This window comes from Pygocentrus nattereri, chromosome 17 (genome assembly GCF_015220715.1).
Source record: "Pygocentrus nattereri isolate fPygNat1 chromosome 17, fPygNat1.pri, whole genome shotgun sequence".
Taxonomy (NCBI): Eukaryota; Metazoa; Chordata; class Actinopteri; order Characiformes; family Serrasalmidae; genus Pygocentrus; species Pygocentrus nattereri.
The window spans coordinates 18,095,707-18,123,119 of NC_051227.1; the positions used below are offsets into that span (position 1 = coordinate 18,095,707).

Genomic DNA, 27,413 nt, shown 5'->3' on the forward strand with positions numbered 1-27,413 from the left:
AGTAATCCAATCCTATCTGAGATCCTATCTGTTATCTGCTCTGATGCTCTACTAAGCTGGGATTATGTGCTGATTGTATTGTTTTTTTTTCTTTTCTTTTACCTGTAGCCAGTGATCTCTGGGTTGGCTGAGGCGGAGCAGATGAATAACACTTTAGCTCCCTCCATCACAGTCTGGGGCTGGACGGACAGAGTCACCGAGGGTGGATCTGAAACACGACACCTCTGGCTTACACAAAGCTAATCACAGCGTTTTTCAATCCCAAGTAATGAAAGCCCATGGATACTTATTAACATCATGCAAACTGTATAAACAAGATCCAAATTGTGGCACAGGTCTTTGAAAGGGGGGGGGGCAGTTACGCTGGGAAAGGCTCACTATGAGGAGAAAAATGATCACCTACTAAATTTATTTTTGTGATGTTTAACCCTGTAGGTTTTCACAAGCATTACATATCACACTTATTATCTGCAAGAATATTAATGATTTTTACATTTAGAAACTGACGGCAAGAAATGTCAATATCCTACCTTTTAAATTGATTATTTAAGTCATAAAAAATTATATTTAGTTGTTGTTTAGTTCGAAAATTCACATTTTATTCAAAGTAAAACATGGAATTTCAGCTTTGTCTCTCTGGGACTGTTCACCCACTCCTCAGTTCAAATCCTGTATGTAAATCTGTGTGGAGTTGTTAAATAATCTCAAATAGACGGCAGCCACCTTGAAGCCTACATTTCTCTGTATATTTGTCTATATATCCATGCAGTCTTGACCAATCATCTACACTTATGATTAGGAAAAAAGGTGTGTTGGGATCTGGGAAAACACTGTAAAGAGCAGAGCAGTGGGCCTCCAAGACCAGGGTTGAGAAACACCGGCCTAAAGTGAGCCAGTGGTCCTGATGTCATAATTTCACGCCGTTGTGTTGTTAAGAGCTAATAGGTTACTAACGTTGGACGTTGATGGTGACGGAGGTTTGCCGTCCGGCGGGTGCGGCCGGATTAAGGACTCTGCAGGTGTAGGTCCGTCCAGAGTCGCGGTCCTCAGGCACCATCGGTAACAAACTGACTGCTGTCTCTCTCTTCCCGTCCTCCATCAGAGACTGAGGAAACAAAGCAGCCAGGTATTAAGTCAGCGCAAACATAATTCATTTATCCAATTGTTTAAACATGTGTTTATTGATTATTTATTACTTTGTCAAAACAGAAGCAAATGAGCGGTGTTATAATGTGTGTTAATACTGTTAATCTTGTGTATTAATGTAATCTTGTGAATTTATAAAATACAGTGTTGTTCTACTTGTATCACTTCTTTTAACGCTGTTAAAAAATTAAGTACGATAATCAAATAGTCCTATTTTTCATTGGAAAACTCACTAGCAAAACTCATTTCTGGGTCAGTTTTAATTGTATGTGCCAACAATAATTCACGCCCATTGCTATGATTCAAATATTATGGATAAAAAACCTATTTAAGGCCTATTAAAGGCAGTATCTACAAAAAGGCTTCTAACAAATGGCTTCTATATACAGACAGACATTTGCTACATAGCTTCACAGAATACAGAATTTCTTTCAGCACCAGCAATCGTGATCCAGTGGTGACATCATGATCCACTGTGATATATCCAAACATGACACATGTATCATAAAGACTATCATATTGGGAGCCAGTTGGCAACACCTAGTTTTAATCCTGTCTAAATGAATGTGGATGCACCCTGAGCAGTGCTCAGCAGGATTAGAGCTCCGTTCGCCTGAGTGTGGCAGGTGAGCTTGTGTGTTTTATGGTCCTGTTTTGCTGTGAGCACATTTTTTCTCAGAGAGCCCTCCATCAGCTCTTCCTGTTTCTCATCATCTTTGAAATCTGTTTATTGTGCACGGCTGGATCGATATGGCTAAGTGGGGCTGTGGTCCGCGCTAAAGTTTAGCTGCCCTCTTGGCCTCCTTTAGCTGCACCACCGCATGCACTCTGGATTTTAATTTAATTATAACCTGCGCTTTGATTCTGACTCACTGTGCTTGTGGTTTTTTCCCATATTGATGTTAACTGTATTAGCACTTTTTTATTTTAAATGTAATTTTATAGCAGAATCGTATTGCCCTTGTTTAGTCTCATGGATGCAGGTTGTAACTGTTCTGTGCTGTGTGTTTTGAGTGCACCTCAGTAAATTTCCAATGATCTTGCAGGTACTAAAGTGTTGAATTTGAACAGTTTTATGTGTTAGAATTAAAATAGGGATTTGGAATCTTAGATTTTGCTTTTGAATTTTCCTGTACTGAATTGTGCTTTAGGCAGGCTTTTAGCACTGATGAATTGTGATGTCATAACTGGAATATGGTGTTGTTAACTATTGTGATGTCACAATTACCACAACCAGATCATGACATTGTTAACTAGTGTGATGTCACAGTTGGACCATGTAACCATGTACAATTGTAACTACTGTGATGTCAGACCTGGATCATAGAGTTCTAAACCTGTGTGAATTCACAACTGGATAATGATGTTTAACCTTTGTGATGTCACATTTAGATCATTATGTTAACCAATGTGATGTCACGATTGGATCACAATGTTAACTATTGTGATGTTACAACTGGATTGTGACTTTATAAACCAGTGTGATGTCACAATTGCATAATGGTTGGATCATGATGTTAACCATTGCAATGTCACAACTGGACCACAATGTTAACCACTGCAATGTCACAACTGGACCATGATGTTAACCTCTGTGTTGGGCTGTGATGTTAACCATTATGACATCACAACTGTAACAATCGTATCATTATGATATTTGTATCATTGTGGCATCATAATTAAATCATGATGTTGTTTGCTACTATGATGTCACAACTGGTTCATGATGTTTACCACTGCAATGCAATTCTGACATCACAGTGTATCATGATGTATTGAATCATATCAAATGTTTTGCTGTGTGTATCGCATCATGCGTCAGTTGGCAAAACCTAGACATGGCTTTAAAAATACTGTCCACGTTTAGTCTTATGGATCTACGTTTTAATTGTTCTTTATTGTCTTCTGAACACCACAGCAACTTCCTGAGACTGCTGAGGATGACGTGGTAATAAACTATTGAACCTGCACAGGCGGTATTTTGGGTTGAGGTGCAATGGCCGGATGGCTGGGGGGGTCAATCGATGCCCGAGTCACTTCAGCCTCACCTCCGACTCACTCAAAGCATTTTTACACTAGATTGAATCGCACTGCTCTGTCAACACCCTTCCTTTATTTTTCCACCATCCCTCAGCAACTTGTCCTCCCTCACCTCCTCTTTACTTTCTCCTCTCTCCTCCCCTCACTTTCTCTTCTGCTCTTTATTCTCATCCGCCTACCTGTTTTGAAGCCTGTCCTTCTAACGTTCACCTTCTCCTCTTGTCACAAGCATCTTGTTCTTTCTATTTCTTTCCATCTCATCTCACTTTCTTTCCCTCTTTCATCTTTTTGTCATCTCTCAGTGCCTCATCCTCCCTCACCTCCTCTTTGCTCCTTTACTCCTTTTTGCTGTTCTTTGTCTTCATTTGCCTACCTCTCTCGTTCCCTCTCTCTATCATTTTCCTTGTCTTTTCTTTTTTCTCCTCCTGTAAGAGCTATTCTCTTTCCTACTTCTCCATTCCCTTTCTCCTCATCCACCTACCTGTCTCGCTACCTATCTCCTATTGTTCACTTTGTCTTTTTTCCTTTTCACTTCTTGTCATTCACTCCTCTCTTTTAAACAAGCATCATATTCTGTCTTCGTATTCTTTCCATCTCATCCTGGCATTGCACTTCTCTTTTTCATCTCCCTTTATCTCTCCTTTTGTTCTCTCTCTCTCCCTCTTCCTGCCCTCTTAAACGTGGAGTTTAGTGCCGTTTAGCGTGGTCAGAGAGCATGATAAATGTGACACTTTCATGCCTGCCGCCAGTTCACGCTCTGCCGCGTTCTCCATTGTGTTTCGGCATTGTTGTGGCTGATTTCTGCTCCACCCCCCCGCTCCCTATTTCTCTCTCTCTTTCCCTCCCTCCCTCGCTCTGTCCCACTCGCTCTCTCTCTCTGTCCACAGAAACGCCACTGTATCAAACGCTTATGCCTGTCTGCGCTTCGGCATGCTCCAGTTATGCCAGAGTGCCAGAGCATTGGTGAGAGACAGGGAGAGGGAGGGAGAGACAGAGAGCGAGACCGAGAGGTGGAATAAGGAGAGAAGAGGTGGAGGGGTGCAAGGAGAGAGATGGAGAGTCAGTGCAATGGAAAGAAAGATGGAAAAGCTAAAAGAGTAACACCTCAGTGACAGAAATGCATGAGAGGTGCAGACAGAGAAAGGAAAGAAAGTGGGCAAGAGAGAGAGAATTTTTGATGTTACAACTTTTTTTGGACACGTTGTGGAGGAGAACAGCACAGAGAGAGAGAGAGAGAGAGACAGAGAGAGACAGACAGAGAGAGAGAAAGAGAGAGAGACAGAGAGAGACAGACAGAGAGACAGAGAGAGAGAGAAAGAGAGAGAGACAGAGACACAGAGACAGAGAATCAAGCTGACCTGCTGCCTCGTGGATTTTCAGCTACTTTAGACTTGCCGACTATGCATGATACCACTGAGATCACATGCAGTCTCCAATAGGCTGAGTTGGGCTGCGTCTGACCATTATGTCTACACCTAATTAACCGATCCACTGTTATCTGACCCATCGAACTACAGTTTCTTACCCTTTACTGCCGCCATCATTCAAAGTTTCCCCTTCAGCCATTAACACACGACTACAGCCCTTCACTCTCAGGCTTTTTAGGATTGGTGAATGTGTTAACATGAACTTTTCATACATTTATTTTAAAATGTTGTACATTTTCCTAAAATATCCCTTTACTTATTGTGATAAACATCTAGTTAAAATTAAGCTAAGGTTAACTAGTTAAATCAGTAACTGTTAATTAACGCAAAGACCTTTACTATGTTCTAGCTAGCTAACATTAGGCTAACATTAAGTTGAGCAACCTCAGCTACTAACTAACACAAAGAGGTTTACTATGTTCTAGCTAGCTAACATTAAGTAGGAGTAAAATCAGGTACTAACTAGCATTTGTTGTGTTTTGGTTGCTGGTATACTGGTCAGCAGCAATGGAAGCTGATATGCTGATCAGCACTAAAACTAGCATATGTACATTTATGGCATATGCTCTTATCCAGAGCAACTTTACAATTTGATCATTTTTACACAGGCCAAGGTGGTGTTAGGAGTCTTGCCCAAGGACTCTTATTGGAATAGTGCAGGGTGCTTGCCCTGGTGGGGGATTGAACCCCAGTCTACAGTGTGAAAGGCAAAGGTACACTATACCAACCACACCATATGTTATGTTTTGATGCAGGTATGCTGGTCAACCAACTGGTGACCCACTAAACCAGCACCAGACCAGACCAATGTAAAACAGTGTTTTTTCCAGCAGGGCATGTACTATAACTAACATTAACTGTAAGTAACAATGTTTTCAGCCAATGGTAGCTAACATGAGCTTCACTATGCACTAGCTAACCAACATAAGCTAAGATTAACCAAGAATAACATCAGCTATTGATAACTAATGTTAAGGTCTTCACTAGCTAAGTAAAGTTAAGCTAATATTAACTAGGAGTAACCTGGTAATGACACTTATGCTAATGGTAGTTTAGATAAGCACCTAACTATCTGCAGTCTCTATGCCTCCTGTGTTCTATTGAAATATGTGGAAATGATGTTGTATATAGTTTGAACATTATAGAGCATTTTGTAAAGTAAAAAGGCAGTGATAATAAAAATCCACCACTTATAAATATCCAACATAGCTGGCTTTGTTGACGAATCACAAGAAGCCTGCAGCCTCACCTTGGAATAGATGGCAGAGTGCATGACCTCTCCGTCCCGGTACCAGGTGATTTCTGCAGCAGGCTTGGCTCCAGACGCTCGGCAAGTCAGGTTATGGGGCGTGTGGGCCTTCAACCGCACCACGGGGCCTCCCTCGACAATGGGGTCCGACGGCGGCACTGATGGAAGAAGAATCTAGCATGAGCATAAACACAGCCAGCTGCTTTCCCTGACAGAAATGGCCAAAACAGACTTAAAATAAAAGCTTGACAAAGAATCAAATGGACAGTTTTCCCTTCACTTCAAATGTAGTACATCAAGCAAGAGCAAGTTTACTTCTTTGGTTCTGCGCTGGGGCTACAAGGCTAATGTAGCTAACGAGTCATGCAGGCTTCTATCTCACCAATTAGTATCATGCAAACTGGTGCTAATTGGTGCAAAAAATAGCATTATGCTGATTCCAAGGCAAAATTAGCACCATGCCTAAATCATCACACTTGCCTCAAACTGTGTTGAGTAATCAAAGCGACTTAGACTTGTCCATTAAAAATGGCCAAAATGAAGTATGTCAAACAGGTAAAAGCTTTTAAAAGGCTATAAATTGGATTTTCTTTTCGCTAGAATGTTCCTTTAAGCTGCATCCGTTGTCGGCAGCTTTGTGTGGTCACAATGATTCAGGGTTGAGACTGCACCGGAGATAGTGTCTCACATGCGGCATCGCCCACCGAGGCCTTTCCTAGTGAACGGCACTAAAGCATTCATCACTGTTGGCGGATATTTGACCTATATAGAGCAGGGCGGCTTGGTAAATGGGCTGAGAGATTGAGTGAGCCGGGTGTTTTCGGTGGGAGAGGAGGCCAAGTCTTGTGTTTTTGCCCTTTTAACAGGGGCGAGGTTTTGTCATTATTACTCTGTTTACAGATCCTCTCGCGCGGCCCTGTTGCATCTGAATTACTGATTTGTTCATTTATTTGCATGGCAGCGTGCGCGGCCCTCTGGCAAGCAGAGCACGCCACCTTTGATGAAGGCGTCCGTCTAGTGGAGCGCGCACACTCGCATGCTCCGTCCTGCATCCTGCCTTTTTTTCGCTCTCTGTCTGGCCGTCTCTCACCAAGCCAATTTCTGTGGCTGTATCAGAATTGTCTGAGGCTCTTTCTGTCGCTCCTGCCACTCGGACACTAATGGAATCCGAGCGCTAGGTGATTTTAATTTCCATGCGGATTCCCTTGACTGCACCCTCGCCCGCTGACTCCTTTGACTGCATCGGATTGCTTTGGTCTCATCCGGCCGCATTGATTTCCCCACACAAGTGTGCACACATACAGACTGTTCCCCATGCACACGAGTTTCATTTGCTGTTCTCCTGGCGGGGAATTTTGCCAAGAACACTGCAGCCAAGCCCACACAAAGCCTGTTATCGTTGCTGTGGCTGTCATTTTTTGGGCACTTCTGTGTGATTTTACCAAGTACATGTAGCGTATAGTAACGTTAGTATGCTGTAATGCATACAGTAATTGAAACCCCACCGACGCCTTCGCTGTATTTCTGCTGTCAGCCACTGGGTGTCAGTAATGTTACACAGTCTTTAAATCCCTAGTGAATCTCTCTTTAGCACCCCCCTCCCAATCTACCCACCCCGCCACTAAATGGCAGTGAATATGTAGATCATTCACATTGCGTTAATGTAAAAGCCGCCCTGCGGTTGACAAATTTTGTGAGTCACTGTAGAATGTGCTAACTGTGCAGACTTTGACTTTTAACCGTCCACGCGAGTCATTTGTGACTGCTGCAATCACATTATCCCGGGCCTTCACAGGGTTGATTATTGGTGGGAGAGTGAGTGAGAGCGAGAAAGAGTATATTTTTTCTTCGTGGGCTCTGTCAAGTCAGTTTTGCTTGGTTAAAAAAAAAGTAACAATAAAACACTGCTGGGGCATGATTTAAAATTGAGAATAAATTATGAAGTCATGACTTATAGTGAGTGGGGGGTGCGAGGAAGTGTTTATGCAGGGAGAAGAAAAGTTGCAGTGTTATACATTTCAGGCAGTATTTAAAACGCTGCTAATGAAATTGGCTACTATGAGGGATGCTGTAATTTCTCTGCTTTGCTGGGAGAGGTGCACCGCAGAGGGCTCTTCTCTTTCTCTCTTTCGTCTCCCACACACCCATAGATGATCTACTTACCCAGAACGGTGAGCTTGGCCCGGTGTGAGCGCAGACCCGCTTGCGTGGCCTGACACTCGTAGACCGCGTCGTCCCCCAGCTCCGCTGATTCGATCACCAAGCTGTGCTCTCCTGATGCCGGGTCGCCCAGTAGAGAGTAACGTGCCCAGCCTGGAGGACAACAAACACAAACTGTCAAGCACTGAAACCGGAGAGAACATTGGATGTCAATGGCCGATTACAGATTAAGACTGGGGTGTTTATGCTCACTCTATTCAACAACATGATGGAAAACCTCAGTTTACTTGCACAACAATCAGATCCAAAATTACTCAGTGTAGAGGTTACCATGACAACAAGAATCACGTGAGTCCAGTCCGAGTGAGATGAGCAGCAGTGAGCAGTGCTTGTGTTTTTCATTACTTTAAAATGATGCCAGACTCAGGAAAGCATTTTTCAAATGTCCTTATTAAAGAAGGCTGAGAGGAAGACGTCGTGTTATGAGACACATAAGCTGGACATCCATCCCACCACCATCTTTTAAAGATCAGAGCATAAACTTTGTCTCCTCTGCTGACCAGTTTCTGCTCCCACCATGTTGAACATTACAAGCTTTTGCTATGATGTGACACACATGTGCAGAGTGCACTTAAACTGTCTGATAGGGAATGTAATCAGATACATGCGTTTACACAGATATTATTCTTCTATTTATTCAATCACATAGGCATTGTATTACGAATGGCCTCAATACCAGTTTGTTCTGATTAAGGTGTTTACATGGTCGTCTTCTATTCCAATTGTGCTATTAGTCAGATAAGTAGCATATTATGAGACTGCATGTAAATATGGCTATTGAGTTCAGCTGGTTCTTTCAATCTGTGCTAATGTAATGTAGATTCTGCACTTTGCTGTATTTGAAACAGAGACCAGCCTCAGTTTAGGCAGAAGGAACTCTTGAGCAGGCTGAACTGATTTTACTCAACTTTCCTAAGCTTATTACATAAGTTAGCTAGCTAAAATGTAGGTATATATGAGCATACACTGTAACATCCACATGAAATAGCTTATATAAAGGTTATAGGTGAAGAAAAAGTTTGTGGGCAGGACTAAGGTCAGTTACTTCCCCTATTATGTTTACTAACAAAGCTAACTTGCTTCTCCAAATTAGGGTTGACTAAGGAGAAAGGTTACTACAGCCCATCCATCCATCCATTTTCCAAGCCGCTTCTCCGTCAGGGTCGCGGGGGGTGCTGGAGCCTATCCCAGTCATCGGGCGGAAGGCAGGATACACCCTGGACAGGTCACCAGTCCATCGCAGGGCAGACAGACAGACAGACACAGACAATCACTCACACCTAGGTGCAATTTAGCATGTCCAATCGACCTGACTGCATGTCTTTGGACTGTGGGAGGAAACCGGAGAACCCGGAGCAAACCCACGCAGACACAGGGAGAACATACAAGCTCCACACAGAGAGGACCCTGGTCACCCAGGTGGGGAATCGAACCCAGGCCCTCCTCGCTGTGAGGCGACAGCGCTACCCACCACACCACTGTGCCGCCCAGCTACAGCCCAGGCACAGCTAATTAGATAGCGAACACACAGACAAAGTAATTTTAATCCAACTATAAACATATGTAAGGACAGTTTATCTTCTCTAAAACAATGTAATTGCGCTAACAAACGTAGGGTTAATGTAAGCTAGAAACTGCAGAAACTCATTGGCTAGTGTTACGTGCCAGTGTTGCACGTTTGATTTTTTCATCTGAGGGGAACGTAACAGCTAGTGAACTAGCTTAGGTAGCTCGTTATCAGCTTCGTTAACTCCCACCCAAGCTAAGGCTTTGCCAACAAAACCGTAATAAAGAATCAGAATCAAATCAAAAAAGACTTCCAACCAGAGGATCCAATAATGCAATAGCACCCAAAAATGTAATAAACTTTGCATAAACTTAACATTACTGAGTTCTACATCTCCAACACCAACAAACAAGTTTTGTCTCAGACGGTGTGTTTTGAGGGACATTAGTGACTTAATGTGGTATATCAATGGGAGTTCAACTGTAACACATGTGAGACGCCCCATGCATGCGGACAGCTGATTACTCTCCATAGAGATGCTATCGCTTGCCCACGCAGTGACGTCCCGAGCCACCAGGAAATCGCTTTAAATGTCACCGCACGGCCGAGCGGCAATTGATTCTCCACCTTAGCTGGACCAGACAGCCGAGATGATTAGACAAATTAAACGCTCGTTTGTATTATATGCAGAGTTTGTTTTGCCTTTTCCTCTCATCCACTCAATAAAGCAGCCACAGAGTGGGAGAACCAATGACATTACTCACATTCACACACACACACACACACACACACACACACACATACACACACACTTCATCTCCCACAGTGAGTGCTAGTTACAATAAGATGCCCTTTACCTACCGGATCTCCAATGAATTTTGTCTCCTGATCTATAATTGGAAAGATTATGATGACCTGCCTTTTATAAATGGACTCTTATAGAGCATTATGTACTGAGTCATGTACATAAACTCTAGATTTCTGTGGCATTTGCAGTCTGGGCCCAGGAATAAAGTCTAAGCTTTATTATGATGTTGGCCACTTTACTAGAAGACCCTCCCTTGTAGGTCCAACTCACTGGTATACTGTCACAGACTGTAGCTCATCTGTTGAGACACGATTTGTGTTAGCCATCCTCTAAACCCTTCATCATCAACAGTTTTCCATTTCAAATCAAAGTTTTGGACCACATAGCTGCTTCACCACCCAAATGGTCATATCTGGTCAACAGTGATGGTCAAAAACTGGCCAGTGAGGAATGGGGTAGAAGGTGGCTGATAAATTATGTAGCAACAGATCTGGAAGGCCTGCAGTCGTACACCTATACAGTGGAGCTATAAGGTATTATTCACATTATAATGCACTTTGAAGTTCTTACCTGGAAGATCTCTTTCTCCACCAAGTGCCAGCCCATCTTTGGTCCACTGGACCATGCCTCGATATCCCACGATGACACAGGGCAGCGTCACTGACTGACCAGCCACCACTACCTTGTCCAGGGGCTGCTGGGAAAAGTAGGCTGCTTCAGCCACTGTAGAAAAAGCAAATGGAAAATGAAAAAAAAAGATTAGTCATCACTTTCAGAAGTTTGCAAAACTTTAGAAAAACTTTAGTAAAGCTGTAAAAAGGTTTAAAAATCAAATATAATTTTTAGAGAGTAGGTCCAGCAAAGCATGGAGCTATGATAAGAATACATATAGTACCATTTAAGGTAAAGAACAGTAACTTTTAGCATCATTATTGTTGTGCACTGTGTTGGAATCATTCACTCAAAACTGAGGCTTAATGTAACTCTTATGTTTTCTACAGCTGATTAAACCCCTTAAACTCTAAGGCTCCATACATGAGTGGACACTTCAGTTCCTCACTTCCATAACTGAATAAGACTAATAAGACTGCAGTTTAATGGGTAAGGCGAAAAGTTAGTCATATGACTTCAGTCTTATATATCAAAGTGGTCATTAGCATCACAATCCCAGCACTTTGAGTTTTTTTCTCTTGTCCAGCCTGATTTTTTTTTCTCAGCTGAGCTTGCCTGGCAGCTGGAGCATCATGGGAAAATCTCACCCTCTACCCTAAGCCTGATGGACTAACTGTCATGGTACTTGCACCAGTGCTTTGAAGTCAGTGATTTTACTGGAGGAGAGAAAAAGGGAAGGCACAGAGCACGTTAGCATGTTAACACGGAATCAGCAAAGACCGACCCCAATGTATCTGCACACTTCTCTGCCACCAGTACAGCTCAAGACATCAGACAAAAGACCAACATTACTCGAAGAGCAGGCCCCAGGTAGATCCTGCCTCTTTACACAGAGAGCTGAATCACTCAATAAGAACAGTGGTCCATACAGAACAAAACCTCAAACTCCTCCTAACCTATCAGCCAAAGCTTTTATCATTAATTAGTGTTATATTCCATAACCAATATTATATAATTTTCAGTTAACAGTGCATTCCGAACGATTGCTGTGGTTTGCCATGAGGATTTGCCTGGCATTTTTCTGACATATTGTATGAATAGGACTTTCATGAACCTACAGTCACAATGCTTATAAGCCTAAACTGTTAACTGGCCTAATGGAATATTGCTGTGACTGTTGTCTAGCTATAGACTAACAGAGCAACTGTTTTCCACCTATACAAAGCCAGACTAACTGAGCAACTGTTTTCCACCTATACAAAGCCAGACTAACTGAGCAACTGTTTTCCACCTATACAAAGCCAGACTAACTGAGCAACTGTTTTCCACCTATACAAAGCCAGACTAAGTGAGCAACTGTTTTCCACCTATACAAAGCCAGACTAACTGAGCAACTGTTCCACCTATACAAAGCCAGACTAACTGAGCAACTGTTTTCCACCTATACAAAGCCAGACTAACTGAGCAGCTGTTTTCCACCTATACAAAGCCAGACTAACTGAGCAACTGTTTTCCACCTATACAAAGCCAGACTAACTGAGCAACTGTTTTCCACCTATACAAAGCCAGACTAACTGAGCAACTGTTTTCCACCTATACAAAGCCAGACTAACTGAGCAACTGTTCCACCTATACAAAGCCAGACTAACTGAGCAGCTGTTTTCCACCTATACAAAGCCAGACTAACTGAGCAACTGTTTTCCACCTATACAAAGCCAGACTAACTGAGCAACTGTTTTCCACCTATACAAAGCCAGACTAACTGAGCAACTGTTTTCCACCTATACAAAGCCAGACTAACTGAGCAACTGTTTTCCACCTATACAAAGCCAGACTAACTGAGCAACTGTTTTCCACCTATACAAAGCCAGACTAACTGAGCAACTGTTCCACCTATACAAAGCCAGACTAACTGAGCAACTGTTTTCCACCTATACAAAGCCAGACTAACTGAGCAGCTGTTTTCCACCTATACAAAGCCAGACTAACTGAGCAACTGTTTTCCACCTATACAAAGCCAGACTAACTGAGCAACTGTTTTCCACCTATACAAAGCTAGACTAACTGAGCAACTGTTTTCCACCTATACAAAGCCAGACTAACTGAGCAACTGTTTTCCACCTATACAAAGCCAGACTAACTGAGCAACTGTTTTCCACCTATACAAAGCCAGACTAACTGAGCAACTGTTCCACCTATACAAAGCCAGACTAACTGAGCAACTGTTTTCCACCTATACAAAGCCAGACTAACTGAGCAGCTGTTTTCCACCTATACAAAGCCAGACTAAGTGAGCAACTGTTTTCCACCTATACAAAGCCAGACTAACTGAGCAACTGTTCCACCTATACAAAGCTAGACTAACTGAGCAACTGTTTTCCACCTATACAAAACTAGGCTAACTTAGCTGTTTTCTACATATACAAAGCTGGACTAAGTTAGCAAATGTTCTCCACCTATAAAATGCTATCTATGTGGAAGCAAGTGAACTGTCTTCCAGATGTACAAAAACAGGCTAACTTAATGACTTTTCCAGCCAGGAACAAACAAGGCTAACTCCGTGACTGCTATGAAAGCAAATTCAATTACCTATTTATTTTAACTATAACAAACATTTGGTTTATTTAAATCCAATTTTATGGATATTTATCAATTAATCTTTCACCAACTTGCACAGGGATGACCGGTATCCGCTGTGCCAAAATGCCTGCATGCACATACTTGAGGACCACTGTGTTTAAGGATACACATGAAGCTGCTAAAGCATGTCCACATCAGTGTGAAATGCCACAGTCAGCGGGGGGCTATCTGGTTGACTCTAATGGGGCTACCGTTGCATCATTCTGTGCTGGCAGAGCAAGAGGACACGTTTCACAACAGTTTGGATTCCCGCACTGGCTGAGGAGTCTGGTTGTCAGCTGTTCATGACTTATTTAACTCTTTTTCCTCTGTCCATATGGCAGGCCGTGTGGACTGACGGGGGGAACAGAAGCCCCCACCAAGCTGAGGAATCCGTCACCATTCCACTAGGCTAGTGTAGTGTCTGTGTGGGTGTTGGGGAGGGGGGACTTTGTAAAAATGGATGTTAAACAATCAAAGCAGTGTTAGGCGTCCCATGAGAGCCATCCGCTGTGGGCAGAAAGAGAGAAAAAGAGAGACAGAGAGAGATGGAGAGAGAGAGAGGGGGGGGGGGGGGGGGGGGGGGTTGGGGGTTCAGCACCTGCTTCTTTACTGCTTCTTGCTGGGCTGGATTTTGTGGCTACTCTCTCTCTCTCTCTCTCTCTCTCTCTCTCTCTGTCTGTCTGTCTTTCTTTCTCCCAAAAAATGGCAAGCAGCCAAAGGAGACTAAAGAGAGACAGAGGGAGAGAGAGACAGAAAGAGAGAAAATGAAAGATACAGAATGAAGTGAGAAAGATAGAAATAGAAAGAAGCAAAAGAGAAGGGAAAAATAGAGATAGAGACAAAAAGAAGATATAGAATTAAGCCAAAAGGAGTGAAAGAAAGAAACAAGAGAGAGAGAGAGAGAAAAGAGATAAAAATAAGTGAATGACAGACAATTCAAAAAAGAGAAAGAAGACAGAGAGAGTGAGAGGGAGATAGAGTGAAGAAAGATAGCAGCAAGAGAGAGAGAGGGAAAAAAGAGATAGAGACAAAGGGAAGAGGTAAAATGAAGCGAGAGAAAGAAAGTAGATAGAAAGAAGCAATAGAATAGAGTTAGAATGCAAAAAAGAAAAGGAGAGAAAGAGACAAAAGGAAGGTAGGGAAAGAGAGAAAGAATGGAGGAGAGAGAGGAAGAGAGAGAAAGAAGTGTGAGAGAGAAAAGAGATAGAAAGAAGTGAGAGAGATAGAAAGCAAAAAAACGAAAAGGAGAGAAAGAGACAAATAAGGCGTCAAAAGATATAGAGAGAAAGAATAGAAAAGAGAAAGAAAAAGTCATAGAGGAGAGAGAGAAAGAAAAAGAGAGAGAAGCTGGTGGTACTGTGTGACAGGAGGATTATTGGCTATTGGCTCGCCCCCCAGTTTTACTCTTCCCCTTCCTCTCTCTCTCTCTCTCTCTCTCTCTCTCTCTCTCTCTCTCTCTCTCTCTTTGTCTGTGTGGTTAAATAGTAGACTGGAGGACCCAATGGAGGATAAAGCTGGGGGTCTATTCAGGCTGGCCTAAGCTACCCTCTTTTTTCTGGGCCTGCGGTGTTTAAACAGACGAAAGTGAAGGGATGGAGGGATGGGGAGGAGGAGGGTCTGAGGCGGAGAAAAGCAGAAAAGCAGGGCAACATACGGCGGCCAGAGATGTGCTATTGTCCTCCTGTCCCTCGCTTTTAATAGGCCTCTTCATTTCCAATCAATCCTGCTAAATGCAAGTTTAATGGCTTTTCAATAGCAGCTTTCCAACCCCACCTCCCACCCCCATCCCCCCCGGGGGGGGGGACAGCGGGATTTTCTCTAACCCCCCCAACCCTGATCCTCTCTCTCTCTCTCTCTCTCTCTCAATTATTCTCACCGCTTTCTTTTTTCCTTTTCTTGCAGTTGAAAAGCTGGGGCTTCTGAGCTTGGCTGACAGTGTTTGGGCAGCACTCAATTATCCACTCCATCGAGAGGGGCTCGGAAAGACCCCCACTAAAACTCACACGCAGATATAGACTCCCCACTCGCTCTCTCAGCATCTCTGACTCTCTCTCTCTCTCTCTCTCTCTCTCTCTCTCTCTCTCTCTCTGTTTTATCTTCCTTTCTTTCTTGCCTACTTTCTTTCTTTCTCTCTTCCATTGTCTTTCCTTTTTTCCTCTCTCACTGTTCTTTCTTCTTTTTTTCTCTCTTTCTTCCACTCTGTCTTTGTCTATCTCACTCTTCCTCTTTATTTCTCATTCTTCATCTCATCCGTCTCCTCTCTGTCACTCCAGTACTCTTTCTCTTTCCTCTCTCTTTCATGGTCTTTTTTGTCTTATCCTTCTACTTCCCTCTCATCCTTCTCTTCTCTTATTTTTCTCTTTCTTACTGTCTCTTTCATCTCTATTCATTCTCTTATTTGTCTTTATTTGTTTTATCCTTCTACTTCTCTTATCCTTCACTTTTCACGTCTCTCTCTCTCTCTCTCTCTCTCTCTCTGATTTTAGCTGCTACAGATTTCAAGTCTTTTTGAAACTCATCTTTTCTTTCACAAGTGCTGACTGTCCTCCACAAGAGAAAGAGAGAGAGAGAGAGAGAGAGAGAGAGAGAAAGAAGAATACAGCTGTGGTGGAAGGTCTTATTCTTCAATCCATCTCAGAGGGCTTTTCGAGTGTGTGCGGAAGATCAAAAGAGTGCAGTTTGATGCTTTTTCATCGAGCACTAAACTCCTGCTCTGTTTGAGCTAGCGTTTTTTGAGCCATGCTCTAAAAATGATGTGCGCTTTCTTTCTTTTTTTTCTTCTTCCTCCTCTCTTCCCCCTTTGCTCCACTTTTATGAGCTATTGAGTCTTTTCATGGTCTCTCTAATTGTGCTGTGCTTTGGGGATTATGGCTTTTGCATTAGTTTCTGTAGGTACTGTATACGCATCGATTGCAATTAAAGCATGTAGCTCCAGTATCTAAATGTTTACGGCCTGTGATAATTCATCAGAATGGCCTGATCTTTATGGGGAATTCACACTTTCAGACATTTCCCTTACGAGACATCACTTCAGGGTGTCAATGTGTACACAAGTACACATGTATGCATGTTAAACAGACCTCCAACGCACAGTATATCAAGCCCAGCATGTTGATTCTGCAGCATCACATCAACAAGAAGTTCATCAATTCTAAACGATATATTGTAATTATATTTACAGTCATTTTTCTACCTCGGGATTTAATCACTACTTCTGGATTATGAAGCATTTTGGATATTCAGTTTATTGCAATTTAATTCTAGGATGCACTGATATGGAAATTGTGGACCACATAGCTTATTTTTCATGTATATATCTGCTGATACTAATATTAATACATAAACATTAACAAAAAGTAAAATATAAGACAGTACAATAAAAGAGCACCAATATTTTATGAAATATTGGTTTGAAATTCTTTTGTTTGTGCGTTTGTTGTACAGCTTTGTTCTTACTAATTATTTCAAACCTCTGAAGTTGTGCAAGACCAATATATTAGAATCATTTTACACTCTTGTCTGCAATGAAATCAGTTTCATTTTAAGCTTCTAATGTCCATTTCTGTCATTTTTACCTTTTAATATAATTTGAAACTATTTGCTGCTGTTTACACTTTATCTAATTTTAATGAAAATCAGATTAACAGAAATGGTCAAAATGACGTTTTTGTAAAATGTCATTATATTAACTTCCATTATAAGTTAAGAGTGTTTTTTTCTTTCTCCTGAAAAGTTAATGTACCACCTCTTCTCAATCTATGAATGCCATCACACACCCTGCGAGTATTTATAGCCCGATCATCCTCATGCAATGCCGGAGCCTGGAGTTACTACCACCTTAAACATGCAAGGTAACTCCTTTTATTGTTTGATAATATTGTCTATACAGCAATAAGTGACAAACTGTAACCCTGTTAAGTTATTAACAAGGTTAATTGCTTTGTTTGTTAATTTTCTTCTTGTTACATCTTTCCTCGAGCGCCTTGCTATGCCTTTGCTGCTGTTACAACTCTGAATTTCCCTGTTGTGGGACTAATAAAGGTTTTTTCTTATCTTAAGAATTCAGATTTTACACACTGCTCAGTGTAAATGTCAACATTGACATAAACTTTGACTGAAATGCTCGTCCTTAGACGCGACCTGACTTGTACCCACGGCTTTGACCTGAGCAGACCTGACCGCTACTGCTAAATTTCTAAAGTTCGCACTGCTGAAGAACGGATGGGTCCATGGACAACATGTCTCTGAAGAGGTGATGTGCTAGTCCTCTGGTCATCAGAGCTCAAAATACTATGACGTTCTACACTGTATGTGACTAGTTTCATCTGATATAAAGACCAGGTCATAATGTTTCCACAATGAAGGCGACACTGACTCGTTTCATCCATGGTGAGCAAGACCCTGAGCCATGCTTTGTGGTACACGCAGGCTACACTGGAGACAGAGAGAGCGCAATAAGGAAGATGCAGAGAGCGTGAAATCCAAGTTGGAATATGCCTTTAAATAAAAACAAATCTACTAAATTTGAAACCACTCATTAGAAGACAAACCTGTACATATTCTACATGGGCAAAATCGGCGCAAACCCGGCCCGAAGCTGGATATTTTGTCAGGCCCCATCTTAACCAAGCCACCATGGCGCTATGGGCCGAGCCAAAATTGTTAATCCTGTCACACACACACACTCAGGTTCGCACCATAAGCACTGATTCATCGCGCTCCAAAATCTCTTTTCAGAGAAAGGCCCAACAACACGTCTCTGCTGGTTAATGACTCATTTCAAATTGGAATAATTCCTCCTTGCTGAATTAGCCAATTCTTTGACGCTGTGTTAGCAGCTTAATTACATGAGTACGTTCCTGATGGGGAAGAGGAGGATGAAAGAGCCAGACAAAGACGAGGTGAGAGAGGGAGGGGGGTGGAGAGGAGCGGCCTGACGTTTTTGGAAACTCTTCAGGTTGTAGAGCTGCACAAAGCTATGAAGCTAACCATGTCTAGATAGATAGATAGATAGATAGAAGAAAATGTCATGATGAACCAATAAAATGAACCAATAAAAATCATCTATTTGATCATTTGATGTACAGCAGTGGTTTTAAGGTCCAGTTGTGAAGCCTAAATAAGCCTAAATAACTTTTTCCAGGTGAAAAGTTCATATTTGTACCTTTTTGTAACCAAATGTATTAAAACAGAACAGTAGAATAAAAGCCTGGAGGCGAGATGGGGTGTGTGGAGTTAATACAACTTAGAAAATATCATTTCAGTGGATTATGGTTCAGTTATGTTCCCTGACTTAAGGTACTGAGATGGACCCTTGAGCGTCCTGTCCTAGTGACAAGAGGGGCACTGCCCCAGTCACAGTGTAGTACCTTTATTTCTGAGAGTGTAAGTTATACAATAGCTCATTAACAAGATAACTTCTGAAGTTAAGACCTTTTTCACTCCTATAAAAACATCATTTTAGACAAGTTTTTATTATGACAGTATACTTATTCTGCACGAATGACATGCAGTCATAATAAAGCTTATCTCAAGGGCGGCTTTGAGGAGACTTGATGTGTGGGAGAAACGCCTCCAATAAATGAGCACAACTGAAGAATGGTAGAAATTTCAGGAATCTGCGTGGTGTGGCTTTTAAAGAATGAAACAAGTGAATGGAGAGCATTCAAAAGGGGAACGTGAGAATGAAGAGAGTCATCGCTGTGAAGACGGAGGTCTCCCCCAGTATGTCTTCCCATCCCCCTAGTAACAAGGTCAAAACACACTTGGCCTGATACACTTTAATCCGGATTTTTCAAAATGGAATATCGTTTCACGGGTCTGGATAACAGCACTTGTGTGTGTGTGTGTGTGTGTGTGTGTGTGGTGTTTTGCTGTAAATAGGGCAGTCATGCTGTGGGGATGTTTCAGGGCACATTTAGCAGCTACTTTGACTTCTGACTTAGCTTTTTTTGTCACTGTGGCCGAGCTAAGTGCAGCGGGTCCAATTCAAGCATGCTATATTAAAGAGCTTTACTTTTCTGTTCCTCTCTCTCTCTCTCTCTCTCTCTCTCTCTCTCTGTGCTGCTTTAGAGCTCTGAGTAAAGTTACCATGTCCTCGACTCTCTGGTAGCAAAACGAGTGGACAGATGTTAGCAATGATCCCTCTCTGGCTACTGTCACCAGAGACCGCACAGAGAGCCTTGACGGTGTTAAGCTCTGAGTGTGTGTGCATCTTTACTTGTTTTTCTACATTTTCAGGACATGTGTAGCAAACAGGGTTAACCGACACGACCACCAGAATGCTCCTGGCGTTGTATCTTGCTGTTTTAAAAAGCTACTTATTTCATTTTTCAAACTGAAAGGACAAAAACAGTTAAGCCTTATTCATTTCAAACGATTTTCATTTTAGATGCACATGAAAGGTTACACCCTAATAACATCTTGGGACATTATTTTACAAATAAGTAAATGAAGTAATTAAGCCATTTGTTTATGTTGTGTAATCAAACTAACATTAGCATGATGGAACTTTGTTGCCGTCGATTCCAAAATGCCTCATTTCAATTGGCAACAACAGCACAGTTCAGCTCGGCAGCGTAACATTTTAAACAGGAACAGCTCAGCATTTTAAACACTGTCACGGTCAAACAGACAGAGGCTAAAGTGGGACCATATAAGGCCTAAATAGTCTGATTTATCTGCTGTCAAGAACAACAAGCAGCCAGTACCAGTCTATAATTTACAGTAGTACCACACACAGGAGTTCTTACACATATATATATATATATATATATATATATATATATATGTGTGTGTGTGTGTGTGTGTGTGTGTGTGTGTGTGTTTGTGTGTCCAAAATGAGAACTTAAAGCAGGAGAACAGGAGAGGGAAAAAAAACATAGTCTACTTTTAATGTAAGTCAATGGAACCAGCCTTTTTTTCCAAGTAATCTTGGTTCATTTGTATTGGTCCATTCATCATGACCTTTGCACACAATATACAGAACAAGTGCTTCCAAGTAATGTCAAAAACTGAAAAGGTGACAAAAATTGGGATATGCAGTTTCTTGTTGGACAGCAGCAATATTTATTTATCCTTATCTTTAATCTTAAAAATGAATGGTTGTCTGTAAAATGTACAAAAACAAACAACTACACACAGTTTAGCCACAGTGCACGGTGCGAGCTGTAGCTCGGCTGGCGTCAGTGATGCTGACCCTGTGTGAATCGTGGCCTCATATCCATTACGCTCAGCCATCATCCTCTCAGGAAAATGTGCAGCCGCTGCATCCCTCCATCCCTCCATCTCTCCACAGAAGAGCTCTCCACTCAACCAGCCACTCCGCTCCACACACTAATAATTCAACAACGTGCACAAAAAGAGCAGCAAATGCCACCCTGGGCCACCCTTGCTTTCACCACCACTGCACCCTCCGGTCCCATCTCAGCAGAGAGAGAGAGAGAGAGAGAGAGAGAGAGAGAGAGATGAGTGTGCACTGAGAAGAAAAGTGTGAGAGAAAATTAACACCAGAAAAAAGAGAGAGGACAAAAACCTAGCTTGGTGGAAATAAGCAGGCTGGGCCGTGTTGGCTAAAAGTGATCCATTGTGTGCGCTTTAGATAAGGCCACTAAACCCAGGCTGTGGAGAGTGAGCTCGATTTCGCACCATGGAATTTTTATGCTTTTGTTTAGTGGTGGAGGGCCCTTTTGTCTCACTCTCATTGTGAGGAGTGTGTGTGTGTTTGGGGGGGGGTGTGTGATATAAAAGTGTTTGTTAGGCACGAGGCCATACGGCCAGATTTGTGTTGCAGTAAATGGTGTCCAGAGCAGTTTCAGTTCTATAGACATGCTCATATTAGTCTGAGTCTAAGCTGGTTTACACTATGAAAAGTATACTATGTTGTAAAAATATTCCACCTGTTTCTGCTCATTTTAAGTTGTTTTAAGTGATTTTATCTAGTGAAAGTGTTTTATTCCATTGGCAGATTAGTTTACTTGTTTTAAGAAATAAGGAAGATGGTTTTGCTCATTTCAAGAACTAATGCTTAAAATAAGTGATCAGCCAATGGAATAAGACATAAGACAAAATGATAAACAAAATTGTTAAATAATCTCACAATATTCTTACGACAGTCTCATAATGAGACATATTGGAAATATTGACAACATTTATGATGTTCATTTTTTCCATTGTAAGGTTATAAAAACACAATTTACTTTTTCATAGACAAAATCCACTTAGACTATAAAATTCTAATATGTTCATGATGCCCACTACAGATCTTCAGAGTTTTATTAGCCTATCCATTGGCAAAAGGCTTATTACTCAGTGAATACAGGGACTTTAGTACAAACTACTATGACTGAGCTATTCTTTGGTTACAGAAGCGTGTAGTAAAATATTGGGCCTGTCGGTGAACCCTGGCCATCTACACTACTGAGCTGGACTGTGTTGCTGTGGCTTATCAGGCAGGCTGGAAAAAACAACAACGAATTTGTCTGCCATGCTGACATTAGCTTGGTTGCATGACAATAAACTGTGTTCGATCTATCCTAGTAGTGTGACCTTTCACATACATACAAAATAGATAGCATTCAAAACCTTTATCCCTAAACATATCTCTGCTGCCACAAACAAAACCTTGTATCTCCATTTTTATCGTTTTTCAATTTTTAACATAATTTGAAAATGGCTGTTGTCCTTTACATTATGTATGAATTTCACAATGACTGGACCAAAGGAAATGGCCCAAAATTACTCATAAAACCTTCTGGTTCCATTGACTGGCATTAAAATAAAGTATGTTTTTTCCTTCTTCTGTAAAGTTACCATTCTGGAGATACGATCTTGTTCCGACAAGAGTGATATCAGTGTTATTAACCTAAAAAGTGACCATATTTAATAATCCATTGCATTTTAGGATTTTTCTTAGATTAAATACATATAAAAAGGATTAATAATTTAAGTCGGTCTGTCCTATCAAATGTTTGGTAACTACTATAAAATATAGAAGTTAAGTAGTTATGAGGGAGAACCTAAACTCTGAGTTTACCTCCTTAGTATGAATTGGATTTTTGCCAGTGTTCTGTAAAGCTTGTCCAGTGTACATGTTTGTGGGTGAAGCTTTAGACAGGCCAGTTCACGTCCATCAACTACAATGTTGCCAAACATGTTAAAGAGCTTTGTCCTGTTTAAAACAGCCACCTGCGTCTAAGTCTCCCATTTCAAGGCCTGCACAGATCATCCCTTTCTTTTTCCTTTCTCTTTTGTCCTCTCTCTCTCTCTCTCTCTCTCTCTCTCTCTCTCTCTCTCTCTCTCTCTCTCTCTCTCTCTCTCTTTCTCTCTCTCTCTTTCCCAGTCTCTTCCCCTCCTCTCTCTCTCTGCCGCCCTCTCCCTCTAACTGTTATCTCTCCCCTCACATTCCTGTTCTCTTTTCTTCTCCTCTCCCCCCCTCTCTTCTCCTTTTTAGTGCTATTTTTTTGTGTCTAAATTGCAGCCTAACAGCTTTTTAAAAGCTGTAGCACCGGAGTTTAATCCTGATAGACTCCCCTTTTCACGCCGCTCTCTTTTGTCAGACTCCTGGCACGGATCGAGACCTTTTTCACCAGCCATTCATCCCTTCGTCTATCCATCTATCCATCCGTCCGTTCATCTGTGCCCCCCCCACACCCCCACGCTTGTTTTCTCCCCCTGCATCAATTCTGCACAAGCCTCCTTTTTCAGAGTTATGTAAGGTGTGACCAATTGTTGATTTGCCTTCTCCTTGCTCATTTCTGCACTTCTCCCTGTCTTCATCCCTCCATCCCTTTGCCTCTTTCGCTCGTTTGCTTCTTTTTCGCCTGTTCTTGGCTGTTTCTCTTGTCTACAGGCAGGAAAATTACAGAGGTTTGGTGCCGGCCTGTCAGCGAGGAACAGGGAAAGGGGGATGGAGGGAAGAAAAGAAAGAGGAAAGTGTTGCTTGGAGAGAAGAAAAAACATCCCTACACCTACATTACCTGTGGAGGTTGGAGATTAGAATAAAAAGCTAAATAAATGTTCTAGTATGTTTTACACAGAGTGGCCATTTTATCGGAAACAGCTTAGCTAAAAGGGCTCCTTTGTTTTCAGGTAAAGGTTTTTTGTTAGAACCGTTTTGACGCCATATAGAAATGTTTTTCTAAAGTTTCATTCAAGAAGCATATATAAACTCATAGTGATGAAAAGACTGACCATACAAAGAATCATTAAAGCATTCAAAAGGTTCTTTGAGTTGTCGTGGTTCTATAAATAACCATTGCCTTTACTAAAGAAACATCAAAGAACCATTTCTAAGGGTTTGTAGGTGCACTTTGTAGGTTTACAGTTAGTGGCTGTGGTCTATCAATCAATTTATCAGCCCTCCTCTATTCAGTCCATCATGGGATGGGACTCATCATAGAACCACCAAAGAACCACCTCTGAACAGACATTATTTGGGTGGTGGGTCCAGCCAAAAGTAGCTCTGTGGTCAGGAACTGAGCATTAATGAAGGGATAAAGGACAGTTAACACAAACTCCATTTCAACAGATGAGCTGAAGTCTCTAACTGGCTGCAAGGTGGAGCTAAAAGAGAGGGGTTTCCAATAAAGTGGCCATGTGTAGCTTTAAACAGCGATTTTGACTGAGAATTCAAGGCTGAAGCACCAAGAATGTGCTGACTTTAAGAAAAATGGAGAAATGGACGCAGATCCCTCCTACACCCCCTCAACCTTCCCGAACTATCTCTCTTTCTCTCACTCGTTCGTTCCCACACTGTTCTAATTACATTGTCACACCGTCAGTCACACTGATCGCATCATCAAGCTGCATCATCCACCCTCCCCCGCACCAGACCACACGACCAGGCCTGTGAGTTTCGCCCCGCACTTCTGCGTTTGTTTGTATTCCTATGCATGTACAAGGTGGTGTGCAAAAGTTTGGGTGCCCCTGGTCAAATGGCACATTCTCTACAGGGAAATACAATTTTAGGCCACAGTTTCTATTTATTTGCTCACAACATGTGCCATAACTTTTGCACAGGCCACATTCTATGTTTTATTTTTCTCTATTTAAACTCACCAAACAAGCATTAGAACCATTCTAATGTGGAGACGTGTACTCTGTGAACTTATTTTTACATGGAAAATCAACAAAATATCGTTTTATCAACTTTTACATGCGACACTATGTCTGTACAGCTCCTGCGTGTGTGTTTGGGGACGCAATACACTGGGATTTTATGTACGACTACATTTGTGTGCATGAATTCCACATACAGTGGGGCCTGTCTGAGACTGCCCTAAATAATAAGGGATTGTTTTTATTTAAGCCTGAAAATGAACAAGTTGAACATTTGCTATTTATTGATGTTCAAATGCAGTGACATGTGGATGTTGGTGTGTGACTGTCAGTGTATGTCATGTGTCACTGTGTCTGTATGTATGTGTTGGTGTGTGAGGCTCATGGTCTCAGCAGGAGGCACACGCTCCTCTGTCTGTGGTGACTATCCGAACTTTTCCCAGTCTCATTACTCATTTCTCCGTCTTCCACCCCAGAGCTGAAGTGGCCTCACTTACAGCCGACTAGAACTGCAGAAAGAACTCAGATGGAGAAAGAAGTGCAGGAGTGGAGGAGAGAAGAAGAGGAGGAAGGGGGAGGAGGATAAGATTGTCTGTACACATCAGCCAACTGTCTTGACATGATGTTGATTGAGCCAGTCTTGTCATTTCATTCCTGCCTGCCCCCTGGAGCTTCTGTATGAGACTGCTGATGCCTCTCTCTCTCTCTCTGTCTCTCTCTCTCTCTCTCTCTCTCTCTCTCTTTCTCTCTCTCTCTCTCTCTCTCTCTCTTTCATTTTTTCATTCTCTGTATCGCTCTCTTCCTTTCTATCTTTCCATGCTTCTTTCTCTTTCTCCCTTCTCCTTCTCTCTCTTTCTCTCTCTCTCTCTTTCCTTCCCTTCTCTTTATGTCTTTCCCTCTCTCTCTTTCTCTGCTTCAGTGTCTCTCAGTATGATTTACAGTGCTTTTACAACATTAGCTCTAGCACTCTGTTTACATAAGCGCGTGTGTACGGTTCGCTCCGAGACCCCGATCATCATCAGCTAGCCGCTCGGCGCGCGATAGACTCCTTCGTGCGCTGCGGAGCGAGGAAAGCAAACGAATGAAGAAGACGGAGACAGACAAATAGATAAATAGAAGAATAAATAAATAAATAAACAAACAAACACACGTCGTTTTCATATCCACACCCGATTCGCTCCTCAGGCGGCCGCATCAGGGTAAACAACGGGCGCGGAAAAAAAAACAAAAAAAAAACACGAGCAACACGATAAATAAGACAACGCGATTAAAAATCCATGAAGACAATGAAAAGATCACGTTAAAACGTGCCTCCTGCTATTCCCTGGGTCGATGGCGCACCCTCTCAGAGGCATAGGAAATGAAAACAAAGGAATTTGACGCTTAGACTGAGCCACTGGGATGCCAGGCTCAATGCCCTGAGGTGTCAATTAATTTAGTCTGGGGATTTGCGGCCTACACTTTCTAATTGAGCCCAGTGGAGGCCCCTGTGGCACTCCGCAATTGGAAAAAAAAAGTGCGTTCCATAATTAATCTTTTTCTTCTCCCGCTCTCTCTTTATTATTATTATTTTTTAATGAGGGCGTGATGTTGTAAATGTATGCATCTCATTACAGCAATAGAAGGCTTGTGTCTGCTATTGTTCTAAGCGGCAGCTTTACACCAGCAGAGAAATGAAAGGCAGCGCTAACCTCAGTCGGTAGCATTGCGTTTTTTGAATCGAGGCTGTGTGTGCGTGCGTGCTGCGGTGCGCCTTTGAAAATAAAGAGAGATGGGTTCAATGAGCATCTCGTTAAGGTTGTTTAATGTGTGTGCTTTTTAAAGCTTTCGAGGTTAATGCAGAATTGGCTTCAATTCTATTGAAGCTCTCCCACTAATTTGATATGTGTTTTTTCCCCCCCTGCTCTGCTCTGCGTGTGAGGGAAAGGAAAGGAAGAAAGCGAGTGCATTAGCTAGAAAGGTGGCTTACTTTAAAAGAATTCATATGCGCTCATCATTGCATCTTATGAGTCCCTTTCCTCCCCCTTTTCCTGTTATTTATTCTTCACTCGCCTCAGAGGCAGCGGCTGAATCCCCATCGAACGATTAAACAAATGACTCCGTCTGTCCAGGGAGGAAAGAATCGGCTGAGACGGGCGAGCGGCCTCCTCAGCCGAGAAAAGGCCAACGCAGATGGCCTTCAACCAGCCCTGAATTAATCAATGTCTGTGGTTTTCTCATCTACCACAATATCTGCTCTTTTTCTTATCAAGGTGTGCCGTGTGGGGAAGGGGAAGAAAATGCAGCTTTAATTAATCACCAACTTTATGCTTTTCATCTGATTGCCCTGGACTTGAAATGCTCTTTTCCAATTACTGATGACTAAGAGCTTCCAGAAGACAAAAAAAAGGGACGGTGAGGAGGAAGAACAAAATAAAAGGAACGTTACCTACCGAGTCGACCTCAATATATCCTGCTTTGTGTAGTGGAAAAGTAGGCAGAAAAAAAAAGTAATTTCCTGAAACTCCATTTCTTTAGCGTTGATTAGCGAAGGTGCGTAATTAGGCTGAAGTCAGGCTTTTTTCCCTCCTCTTTTCTTTTCGGATTGCACAGTTTCCTCTAGAAAAATCGGGCCCTGATTAATGAATAAATGATTAATGAGAGAACTAATTAATCAATTAATTATTAAGCAAGCACTCCAAAGAAAAGTAGAGGAAGGATGAGGAGGAGCAGTGTGACGATAAT

General features: G+C 42.1%; 1 protein-coding gene across 1 annotated transcript in view; it reads right to left on the bottom strand.

The window, feature by feature from the left end:
• Positions 1-27,413, bottom strand: part of kirrel3l (kirre like nephrin family adhesion molecule 3, like) — a 72,837-nt gene that overhangs the window by 18,249 nt on the left and 27,175 nt on the right. Inside the window, exons 2-6 of the mRNA XM_017719339.2 lie at positions 10,968-11,120; positions 8,026-8,175; positions 5,863-6,020; positions 955-1,105; positions 103-208 (exon numbers count right to left, since the gene is read on the bottom strand). Coding sequence (XP_017574828.1) covers positions 103-208; positions 955-1,105; positions 5,863-6,020; positions 8,026-8,175; positions 10,968-11,120 — 718 coding nt within the window. The remainder of the gene's footprint in view (positions 1-102; positions 209-954; positions 1,106-5,862; positions 6,021-8,025; positions 8,176-10,967; positions 11,121-27,413) is intronic.